The 12,618-nt window shown below is 38.2% G+C and overlaps 1 protein-coding gene across 4 annotated transcripts in view; it reads right to left on the bottom strand.

The window, feature by feature from the left end:
- Positions 1 to 2,241: 2,241 nt before the first annotated feature.
- SERPINI1 (serpin family I member 1) overlaps positions 2,242 to 12,618 on the bottom strand; it is a 46,824-nt gene continuing 36,447 nt past the window's right edge. For all 4 annotated transcript variants that reach the window (XM_068691510.1, XM_068691511.1, XM_068691514.1 and 1 more), the window contains exons 7-9: positions 7,062 to 7,148; positions 5,732 to 5,821; positions 2,242 to 4,955 (exon numbers count right to left, since the gene is read on the bottom strand). In XM_068691510.1, coding sequence (XP_068547611.1) covers positions 4,879 to 4,955; positions 5,732 to 5,821; positions 7,062 to 7,148 — 254 coding nt within the window. In that variant the 3' untranslated portion in view covers positions 2,242 to 4,878. The remainder of the gene's footprint in view (positions 4,956 to 5,731; positions 5,822 to 7,061; positions 7,149 to 12,618) is intronic.

The following is a 12,618-nucleotide window of genomic DNA, read 5'->3' as shown; positions in this document are numbered from 1 at the left end:
CATACCACACTTTTTAGCAACAGCTGCCAACATCTTGAGCTTTTTTCTGCTTCTGTTTTTGAATGATTAGCTGCCTGACTTCCAGATGCAGTCATTAACAGAATCTTGAGACTGCATTTGTAAAGTGCTTTGAAAAAGTCTAAACAATTTTTAAAATAGTGAGTGTCACCTATTGCTTGGATAACATTTATCTTCACTGCCTTTCTCCCTTTACCTACCTGCCAGGGTGGTTGTGAGTTAAGTTTGCTATCCCTCCTTGACTACTATAACGTCCTGGTGTCTACGAACTGCAATTTAAAATGCATTTTGTTACAGGACTTGTGTCTATATTTTGTTTTGTTTGACTAATGCTTCAAACAATTGGTCCACGACTTCTAATTACAGCTGTGAAATGAAAAATGTTCACATCACTGTGGTTGGAAGAGCAGCCCTATATAGAGTATGTCACTTGAGAAGCCCCAGTAGCTGGGGGTAACATATTTAGTGTTGTTCACAAGTTACATAGTACTGCTGTGTTTGTGTATTGCAAATGGTTTTCCATGTCTAACTTTGTTTTATATTCCTTAACCAATGCCAGCTGGAAGCTGAAGACAAACTATTGAACCAATTACTAAAGGTCCCCAGTAAGCAAACAGTTTTCATTTTGTCTGGACCCCTGTAACTACTGCAGCTTGATCCAAAATGCTCGGAGACTGCAGACAGTTTCACAAGCTAAAATAATCAACAATTCCTCATCAACCACATCGGTGGACGCAGAGTTCACGGGGGAAGCGAATTCACTTCTTGCTGGTACTAGCTGAATTACTAAGGTATGGTTTTCTTCCTCCTTGGCACTGTGCTTTTAATAAAATCTATTTCCATTTCCCGCAGCGGGGACAAATGCAAAGATTGTTCATTAAAATGGACAGAAACAACTTGAGAATTAGCTTGTAAACACAGCTTTTGGAGTGTGCCTAGTATTCTTTTTTAGAAAATCCTTGTAGGGAAAATATTGCTTCCTCCCCAGGAAGAGAGGACAACACCTTACACTGGTGCAATTTCACTGTACAACGGGAGAATACACCGGGAATCTGCTCACATGGAAATTCTAGTGATGGTACACAAGGCAGCAAAGGAAAGGGGAAATAACAGAGGTAAGCAAATGAAAACAACAGAATAGTAGGATCAGTGCATCAATGACTTCAACCCTGCCATTCCTCTAGTTAAGAAAATTCCATAGTTAAGGAAATGTCTCCAATTGTAGCACTTACAGCTCGGAAGTAAGCACAGTACAGCTCTACTGTGGTTCATCAAACTGGGTTGAAAAACATTTAGCATCCAGACTATGAACAGGACAAAAACACCCCTATGAAGAATGGATTTTATCTAGCAATCTTTTATCAAGAATCAGAGAAGAGCTTCTAAGTTGTTTTTTCTTCCAATCATTAACCTCAGGCAGTGGTTAATTACACTCTCAAACACAACCCATTGATTTTACCAAGACCTACATATACTCGAACCTCATTCAGGATGTATTCAGTATTCAACATTCCCCTAGGATTACTGCCCTATGAGAAAGTACTTCTTGGCTTCTTAGGATAGAGTGACATCTTGTGGTTTCTCCTGTCCATCATTGAAAAATTACCCACAAAAGCTTTGACCAAATCTTTTGCTGTTACCTGTACAACACAAAGATCTCATTTGAGTAGTATCACGTACTTCTCTCAGTACCACATAAGTCCAGTTTTATACTTGTGCATTTGCTGTGAGACCGCAGTGGGGTGAATCAAGCAAAAAATGCAAGCCATGATCCTTACTGTAATTTAACTGCAGACTTTGAGACTACAGCAAATGAAAAGCGCTTAGCATCTAATAGAAAACCACAGCCAGAAACTGACTGGCTTTCAAAAACTGTCAGTCTAGCCCCCCATTAAGCACATGTGTGATTGTACTAAGCAACAACTTGCTCTGCCATTTTCAATAACCTTTCAGTCTCTTCTGTGCACCTGGGAAGTGGTGGTTGTGTTTGGTGTTTTTTTCAGTCATTCAGTCATTCTCAGGTCACAGCACCGCTACTAAAAGGACTAGCAGGAAAAATAGTCTCTTGAACTGAAGTTCTGAAAAACATTTCCAGCTGGACTCCAGTAAATGTATGCAAGAAAGACAGATGACAACGACATTAGGGAACCGCATCTTGTGTTTAAACTCGATGTGTTTCACAGAAGGGGTCACTTCATGGGTCACTTACACAGCACAACTATAGAAGTTTCAGTAATTTATTTTCTGATATAGCCCCCAACACAAAATACAAATTTATTTTTTAAGAAGACCACACACCTAAACTCAACATATGAAATACTATTGTGGAATTCCCCTTACCATAAAAACAGAAAGACAAAGTATTTTGCTAATTTCGTCTCAGAAGCAATAGCATCTTTGAAAAGAACATACAAAATCTAGATTAAAACCACAATGTAATAGTATTCATACACCTCAGTAAACTGGTAACAATACTTAAGATATTACTACTGAAAAACAGTATTGTTTGAGAGCTGCTCTTGTGGTGTACGACTAACAATTGTGCATAACTTAGTGAAAAACCCACTCTTATTACTGAAAACCAGATAATTCTTGATTTTCAAGAAACAATAAATGGTTGTTTTGCACCTGTATGGACTAGGTGAGTATCAAGTGAAATAACTAGTGCTTGCACCTCTGTTTCTGCTTGCTTTCCAATATGCCCACAGAGACAATTCTCAGAATAAGACTTAGCACATGAGAAACATAATTCCTCTCAGTACCTATGGTATTCTAACTGCTAGGGAAGTCTGTGCACTTGCCTGATATCCTCTATAAATACTTCTGACTGGCAGTTGTCCTTCCATAATTCCATAGCCTTAGTTCAAGTCTATCTTCAAAGTCTTTCCCTTGGTAAGGAGCATCTACACTGCAAGGAACTAATGCAGAAAAAAAAAAACAACACAGAATTGGTCAGAAAGATCTTTCACTGCACTGGGAATAAACTTCACTGAGTTATCTTTCTCATGTTTTTCCACTTCAGTGAGCACCTCAAAAATTAGCCTGAAAAAATGTAACAGCATAAAACTCAGGCTGCCGCTGAGGTTAAAAACACGGATCTTTACCACGTGGGGTCACTTTTACAGACGTTAGGTGGTTTCCATGAAATCATCTAAACATGAAGATCCAGCCCTTCTCTAACAGTGTCAAAGGAGCTGGATTTAAGTGCATTGAGGCTAGTTCTACACCTTGGTAAAATTAGCTTTCTCTTTCTTCGGAGGAAGAGGGAATGCTTCTAGGTACACCATTTTGAACTATACAGAACTAAGATTATAATTCGTCTAAATTTCAATACAAAAAAATTCTTATCAAGTCTAGACTATAAGACACTAAGGGCTATACCAAATGGGAGAACAGTGCAGAAGAAGCAGGAGCTTCATTTTATTTTTCATTTTTCCTTTTTGCAATAGAACAAAACAGTCCAAGAAGGCAGGACTTGGTGTGCTCAAACGCCCTCTAAGGCAGCACACCCAGCCTCCGTGGATTGCACACATCACTTCGCAGCCTGACCTGTGGGATTTGCACCAGCAGGGTAAAAAAAGTGAACCATGTACCAAACTTGGGAAGTTCTCCTTGCATGAGTAACTTTGTGGGTAGTGTCTATGCTGTTTTAAACTGAATGCATGCCTAAGTCCTGTCTGTTAAAATCAGCCAGTGTGCATTTGTTCCCATAGAATTCAAAATAAAATGTCTGTTGTCTGAAAACCCCATTTATCTACAAGTCTGTATTTATGATCTGTTTCAAGAGCTCCTCCCTTTTCTCCTATTCTCTCACCTTTTTAATAACTTCTGTTCGTCTCATAATTTGTGCAATAAGGGAAGAAATAATTACATGCCTGCCTAGTGATCGCTGGTACTTCTTGCAAATGGAAAGAGCAGCTAATTCCAGGCTAACATTTACTTGTGGTATGTGTCATTTTCCTCTGTTTGTCCTCACTCAAAAGTTAGGGAACGATAAGGACTATGCTGTTCCTTTAGACATTCATGAACTGAACATCTTTAGACATCTTTATACACTTAAAATTAAGAAAATAAGTATTGAGAAAGATTGTTCTAGATCACTGAAGTGAGATACTGTAAAGCTCAGGTTAAAAGTAGAGCATCTACTTTTGTGGAAAAAAAAAAATATGTTCACACAAATAACATGACTTCACCTATTTTTACTTCAGTCACATACATAGCTATTCTATACTGACTAGGTTCAAATAATCATGCGATCAAATTTTATTGGCATCAACATTTATGGAAGGTGAATCGCAGAATCGCATGCAGGAGCATTCATAAAAGCAACATTTTAGAATCACATGTGGGAGTTCACACAAAAAGTCAACCACAGTTATCTTAGAATCCATTAGGCTTAATTTTTTCCCATTAACTTTGATGAGACAGCATACCGCAGTCTGTTTACTATTACAAGAAGAGATTACATTTTCCAGATGTAGTTCTTCAACTGTAAGTTATCATCAAGGTTTGCCATTTGATTATTCAGAGCTGCACACATTCTGCTCCTTTATCATTGATCCAGTCAGTCTTTGGACTGTGAAAAATTTAGGAATTATGGATTTGCAAGTTTGTTGCTTTACAATTCACTAGAACAAGAAACAGTTGTTGACATGTACACAGTTTTATTTTAAGGACACAGCAATCACAATGACAAACAGAACCATTATTTTAATACTGTGAACTTTCCTCTGGAAACTTGACTTGCACACAGATCTGAAAGCATTTTAAACAGTATCTTGGGGGAAAACACAGCAAACCTTAAATACATTAGCTTCAAACTTCATGTGCTTTTTTCCTCATTTTGGTAGCTGGCAGTAGTTAAAGCTCTTCAAAGTCATGGCCACTCGTATTCATTGCTTCAGGGTGCATTACCCTCCCCATGAATAACACAGTACCTGGAAAAGGGAAAAAGAGAGGGGAAGGAAAGATGTTAGAACTAAAAGGAAATGTTGACGTTACACGATGGTGATTTACTGATACTGACTTCTAGACTGTCTGGTCCACAATTTTTAAAAACAGGAATCAATCACAAACACTTTGGATGTTCTTGAGAATCAGGGTAACCATTACAGAGTTCCCTGGCTTGCTTGCAGAGCAGGTAAGGCACTGAACACAGATCCATCTGACAGTCAGCTGCTGCACAGTAACATTTTGACACCCAGCCACAACCACAGCATTAAGACAACTTACAAATATGAAACTAAGGAATTAACTTAATCGTTGCCCATTTTGCTAGTGAATGCTGTTCTCATCTCTTGCCTGCCACAGAATATTTCAAGAGCACAACAGAATTATTCATAGCTGTAATATATGTCCATTATGTAAAACACTCAGTACTAGGAGCACAGCTCTTCCCACAGCGAAGCTCTTACGGAATACAGTGATTATAGTTATTCAGGGCAGTAACACTGCATTCTGATAAAAATGGTGAATTTTTATTCCCCGGGGCTTTTAATCACTGAGCTGAGTATTTTTCATGATTCAAATTTCAGTTTTGTATTTGGAGAGACATGAAGTGGACATAGACTCGATCTTTCAGTGTTAGGAATTCCAATACAAATTGAGGAAAATTTGTAATACAAGGACAATTTGTTGATCAAAATATGTTATTTGCTTTTGTAACCCTGGTGATACACTGGTGAAAGATGTAGAAGAGTGAAAAAACTCTCACCTGTTCTTCTGTTCCTGACCAAAAAGAAAAAGGGATGATCAACTATGACTTGGGGATACAGCACTGCCATTCTGCTAATTGCAATCATTCCTGAAGGAGAAAGGACATAGTCAACTGAAGCATCACTGCACATTCTCTCCTGCTCTTCATGAAAGATACTTGTAAGGCTGATGAGCAGACACTGAAGTACCAAACCCCAGCACTGATTGTCACCAAGAAATTGTGCAATCTAACCAAAAATTAAAATGACCTCCAGAATAATTGCATGCCTAGTTGTGCTTTAAGAAATGTTAGGAATGAAGTGGTACGATTTCCCAGGCTGAGGGAACAGTTTATGATTTAAGATGCAGAACCTTAAGAGAAATTATGAAACCTGCTTACTTGTAGAAAGAAAATGCATTATGTTAGACAGCACTCCTGACCTCTTTTAAACAGCTTCTAGCCTGCCTTTGATAGGAAAAGGTAACCCTTAACAGCTATAGAGAATAAAACTAAACGGGCTGATCTTGCAGCTTCTAGCTTCACTTGAATCTTTAAACAATGCAAAGGTTGAAGGTAAAATTAAGTGGGAGTTGTGCAGAATTTTGCTCTTCGTTATTTTTATTTGGTGATGCATGGATTTCTCCAGGGCATTATCTCCCAATGTTTCATTTATTTTTACAGTTTCACTGCACTGACAATGAAGACTCATGCATGACAGTAATCCCTGTCCATATTAATGTTACAATCCAGAACAGTTTCTAATATTCATCAGCAAGTCAGTCATTTTTCCCTTCCTCAAAGAAAGGTATGAGTTGAGGCAATTAGAAACCAGGTAATGATACGAAATGGAACTTATTTTCACATAAACTACCAACCTGGCCTCCAGTAATACTGGAGAGCTAATTTTTTTTTTTTATTCATCACTTCCCATCTTGCTTCTCTGTAAATGAGCTTAAAATGCAATTGCAACAACTCTCAGCTCCTAACTACTCTAGATCAAATGCTTTCAACCATTCTCAATTAGCAGATCAAAATTTATGAATGTTTATGAATGCTCAAGTTCCATGAAGATACAAGCTGCAGTCTGTCTCCCCTACCCCCAACACTCATAAGCAAAATACTGAAGGTTTTTCACAGGATGCTCCAAAACTTTGTGAAACACACCGTGATAAGAAAATGCTAACACTTGTTTCCAAATTTCTCTTCTGATGAGGAATATAGTTGCTGTGCTCTGCCTCCATGCTACATGCTGTTTAGCTTTCCTAGCTTTCCAGCAAGTCAGTTTTAAAATATTAATTAACACAGAATAACTCAGCATTTGAATTCGTTCTGCTTTTCAGTCAGGTACCTGAGGCAGCAGCAGCTTCTGATCCTTCCTCATTAACTTCTAGGAAAGCCTTGTGAAATGCCTTTGCCAGGTAAAGTTCTTTGTTATCTGGAGAGGAAAAAGAAATATATTTCAAGCAGCTCAATAAAAATGAAGCATTTAGGAAAAAACACAGCCCCAAACCCTAGCACTATTATCCACCCTCTATACCAAGTAGGGAACGATAAGAACGTTGTACGTAGGACTTGCATTACAATACCTTCTGCCATCACCTTTAACAGGCCCCTTTACCTTGTTCAAGACTCTAGTGCTCTTCTACCCTATATGTATTAGAATAGCATGGCAATACCTAGAGCACCAACAAACCAGAGTAAAAGACAATCCTTGCATTCAAGATTTTGAATCTAATTACTGGGGAAAGGGCTTATGACACTGTAATACAAATAATTATAGAGAAAGACTTTGTCTGGGGGAAAAAACAGGTATTTTCTTTCTTGCCATTACAAATCTTCAGGTTCTTTTAAATTTATCTACTACAATAAAAATCACCAGAAAACTGATTTTTTCAGTCTTGTTTTCCATCCTTCTTTCCCAGTATTTTAATTCAGGTCCAAGTCTACTCCTGCTTAAGTCAGTGGATGTTTCATTACTTTTGTTCGGTGTCTAAGTGATCAGACCTATTGAAATAGTCAGCACCTTGCAGGAAGCAATACATTACACCATTTAATCAGTTTGACTAAGTTTCATCAGTACGACATAATGAGGATTAGATATACATTTATTGTACCTGCATAAAATGCACAGTAATGACAGAGCACAACTGGCAGTTAGGAAAGGAATAAAAGCTTTCTCAACAGGGAGTTACACAGCCATGAAAATCTAATCTAACCACCCCAGCGAGACAGCGATGCCATTTTGCATTTCTGATCCTTCAATGCCAGAATTCGAGCTGAAGACTGAGTAAGAGGGGAAAGGCTGGGACTATTTTCTTCTAATTGTTATTCATTTTTTTTGGCTTGCACAGCTACAGCCGGCAGATGTAATACTAACACGAACCAAAACCACAAGAGACAATAGTTTAAAATGTCTCTCCTGGGCAAGTCTCACTTCTGCTACATACATAAGAGTGAACTACACCTCATAGTTCAGCTGCTTAACTTAAAACTCACCACCAAAAGCCCCAGATGATCCCCTTTGAGACTGTATCTAGTAAAACACACTAGATTGCTAAATATTAGAAATTCTAGGCATCAGATCCAAGCCTTCAGATGTTGAGAGCTAGGATAAAATTTCCATTGCTGCTGTAAAACGTGGGACATGCAGCGTCCAATTATCTTGAAAACTAAGCACAATCCCCCAGTGTTTGTGTCTGTAACTCTCCTTAACTCATTTCTGTTAAGGGAAACACCACCTGAAACCTGTGCTCACATCCCAACACCAACAGCCCTTCCAAGCCCTGAGCTTCCAAGCTATCTGTAAAAACAGCTGAACACTCGGATCAGGTGCTTAATTGCCATCCTCTAAAGCTTCCATTCTTACAAATGCATTAAGACCAAAGTTTCCCCAAACCGTTTTAGAACAAGCCCTGGATGTGCAAGAACATTTCCAGATAGACCAGGCAAAAGAGGGTGACAGACCCCTGTAAATCTGATTTCTATTGCACATCTTGCATTGTGTGCACTGATTTTGTGAACACGTCAGTTAACAGGATTCCTGGTAAGCGTGTTGGTCAGTTCTGCCCATTTCTTCATTCCAGGCAGCTGCATTTTGCTATCCTTGCTCGAGCCCACTCTGGTGCTCTATTCAGCACTTAAGCTTATATACAGCACATACCAGAAGAAAACAAACTGCAACCTTCGGAGAAAAATGCTGTTTCAGAGCTTATCTTCAACCCAAATAAATATTTACGTTTATTAGACAAAGACTTTGACACTTACCCTAATCACCCATTTCAATCATGGTTTTTATTACAGTACTTAGCCTGTTCCTGTGGCCTGTAATATTCACAGCAACACTCCCCATTTTCGTCCTGTATGTTTGACTCCACATAGCATGGCACTTCTGTTACTCTGAGCTATATTTCTAGGCAGAACACTTAGCACCTTACGAGATCGGTCTCCATCTAATGAGCTTATTGAGTGTTACAAAATAGGGCCTTAACTCAGCCAACACAAACATCGCTAATATTTACCACCAGCTATAAAAACAAGCCTAGTTATAAGGGTATTCTGGATCTGCGGATAGAAATGTAATATATTGCTAACAGGAATACAAGTTCCATGGAAGATGAGACTGATATCTCCACCTGATCTAGCGCACTACTCCAGCTATAGCCTTATTGTTGCTTCAGTACCCGATAAAAGTCTCAGACAAAAGCTACTGCATAATTTACCCGAGAGAAAAACCTCCTCTTACTCAGCACATGCCTTATAACCTAAACCAAGTTTCTAATCCACAGGATGTATAGGGTGTCTAATCAACATAGTATGAATAGTTTTGATTGCCCTGAAGCATTTTTTTTTTAATCCTATCAACCTCATGACCTCAAACTATATCCAAAGATCTCCATGGTTAAGTTTTCCACAAGAGAGGTACTTTATTTGGTTTCAATTTCTTGTCTTTCACTCCAATAGATATCTTTGTCCTTGGATGGTGAAAATAGCAATTCCACATCCAGTTTACCTTCTCTAGACTATTTTCTTTATATTGCCACCATCTCATCCCTCTCATTTATCTCTCCCTGAAGCGAATCTGTTTCCATATGGGAGGCTAATGTTGTCACCTGGTATTCAGACATCCTTCCTTGCCGTACTCTGCGATTGTCAAGTCACTGCCTGCAGTACTTCATCATATACAACATTATATCTTTCCCTTATGATTTCAGCTGTGGAAGAGGTGGAGCTTACCTGAGTATCTGCTATCATGCCATTTTTCTCCAGCACCTTCTTTGAATACAGATTTTCACAGAGGTGATTTGACCTCTATCACCTCAGAAAAGACCCGTGCAGATTTGGTATCAGGGTAAGCCTTCTGCAGGACCCTAGCCTAGATACCCATTAATGTGTAGGAGGCTTACTTCTAATGTACATGACTCTGTTAGCATCACATTTCATTTGTCACTACACTCCATATGCTTGCAAACTCCTACTCAGAGTTGCCAACTGGTTGCTCTGCAAGTCTCATTTTTAAGCATGCATATTTATTGGCTTTTTCAGCTTAGGTTGCCCCAGAAAAATGATACCTTCCTCAGCCAAGACTTTGAAGAACCATTTACTGGGATGGTGCCCTTCCAACTACATTGTATTGGGAGAGCAAGTCATTAAAATCACTTCACTGGTCCCCACAGTGCACGACACCTTGAGGTTTGAAAGCATTTGCCATTTAAGGCATTATACAACAGTAAAATATTTTAATCATTTGAAAGAGAAGGGGAACTTTGCAAGTTCAAGTGTAAGCCCCAAGAGGTGCCAAGATACTCAAGCTGCAAGATCACATGCTGTGTAAGTTATAAAGCCCCAAATACAAGAAGCTGTTTCCAGATTTGTTTATTCCTGAATTCCAGGTTTGGTTATTTTGAACACCTGATAAAATCAGAGATTGAAATCAAATCTGTTAAAGAATTTTTTTTTTACTGAAAGTGAGTCAGAATACATGAGACTAGATATTTGAATGTCCTCCTACTCACCTGTGTATATTGACAAATAATTTCTGCAAGAGCTGTATCTACAGCATGCATCTAGATTAATACTTTACTTGGTTGCTCACAATCCAGACATCCTGTAAGGTAAAACTGACTCAGCTATTTCCATTTTTCAGATTGAGTGTAAAAAGTAAAATAAATATTGAAAAATCAGTCTAATCCTGCAATTTGATTTATATCCACTAAACCCACATAGAGTTTCACTGAAGTCAACAATCTGTGCCTGGATCTGATTACAGGATTAGGGCTGCTGAAATTGCAGAAGGCTTTCCTTGACAACAATCCAAAGGCAACAGCAACAAGAGAGGGGGAGGAGAGTATTTTTAAATGCAACTATTTCTCAAAAAGTCTCATTTTTTTCCCAAATTAAAAAAGTGTTGAGACAAACATTTTGTTCAAATATTTTCATTTAAGGTTTCATGAAGTGGCAAGTTTTCCAGAGGGCTGACACTGAACTGCATGGAAATTTCTGGCTTCAACCTCCTTATTAGCTGACACATTAATCAGGTAGTTGCAAAAGCAAGCTTATAACATTTCCCTTCATCATTTTCTTTCCTTCTTTCCCATCCCCATTTTACATTGGGGAAATTAGAAGTGGGGAGCATCGTCCATATTTTAATTACTTGAAAATTTATCTCTATAGCATGAACAGTAGGGTTTTCATTAAGGATTATTTCAAAAACATTCTTATTCTTAATTTATCAAAGACCTTTTTTGTTACCTGGTGGCATGTGCTCTATTAAGTGACAGGTAAGAATGTTACAGTAAAACTCATGATTTCTCTCCATACACTGCTCTACATTTAATAAAAAAGTTACTCTTTAAATGGTAGAGGAGTTAATTCACTTATGCAAAACATGGTATTTTGATTTTATATGGCACAATTGTAAAAAATATAAAACTTTAAACAAGCCATTAGTCACATGGATTAAAGCATGAGCAAGTTCCAATCTTTCTGCTTACCTCAGCTACAGTTGATATTTCACTGATATTTAGGCATATTTTAAATGAAATAAGAGCCACGAGCTGCCTTTGCAGTTAAACCTGCACTGTGCATTTTCTATTCTCCTTGGTACTTTTCCTCAAATAAATTTTTTTTCCATACACAGACCAGAAGTTATCGTAAAGCTTACTTTTCTTTGGGGCAACAGAGAAATCAGAACTATTTCTCTTCAGAAAACTGATTTTAGAGAAGCATTATTCATTTATGCAAATTGCTTTCGCAAGAGCTAACTCTAGCTTTTCCCATCATTTTGCAGGAAAAGTCAAAGCAGCAAAACAGCAGGATAGGCTACACGACAGCCTATAAACAGCATTTCAAACTTAAAAGTGAAAAGGAGATGAAAGTGTTAAGCATTTTTCTGCCAGTTTTATAGGAAGGTTCCCCTTCATTAGCACCACCTTGAACAAGCCACACCAGTGTGTTTGCTTCCAGGATCAGCCCATTAGCAGCAGTTATTTCCCATCAGCTAAGCAAATGTCTGGCTGACTAGAAAGCAACCCATAGGGCAGGAACACATACAGGGAGGTGTCTATAAGCATCAATTACAAGAACCATCATCATCATCCCACACTGGTAACATGTTTCTAGACAGAGAACGACCTGGTCTGCCACACCTCAGGTCTGGACAGACCATGCTAAATGTACCGCTTGTGTGGCTACTTGTCTTACAAACAAAGGAAGAAACTTTATATGAAGATCACTCAATTACCTTTTTTTAAACACTTCCATACCTTTTAGAAGGTATTAAATGAATAAAAATATCCTGTCCAACTATTTTTTTTTTTTTTTTACATGTATTGGATATTTCAGCTTCTGAAAATAGTCTTGACAACATAATGAAGAAGACAAGCAGCATACATTTGTTTATCTCAGAA

The sequence above is a fragment of the Anas acuta genome, chromosome 9 (assembly GCF_963932015.1).
Source record: "Anas acuta chromosome 9, bAnaAcu1.1, whole genome shotgun sequence".
NCBI lineage: Eukaryota > Metazoa > Chordata > Aves > Anseriformes > Anatidae > Anas > Anas acuta.
Note: the sequence above shows the minus strand (reverse complement) of the source record. Positions and strands in the feature narration are given on the sequence as shown.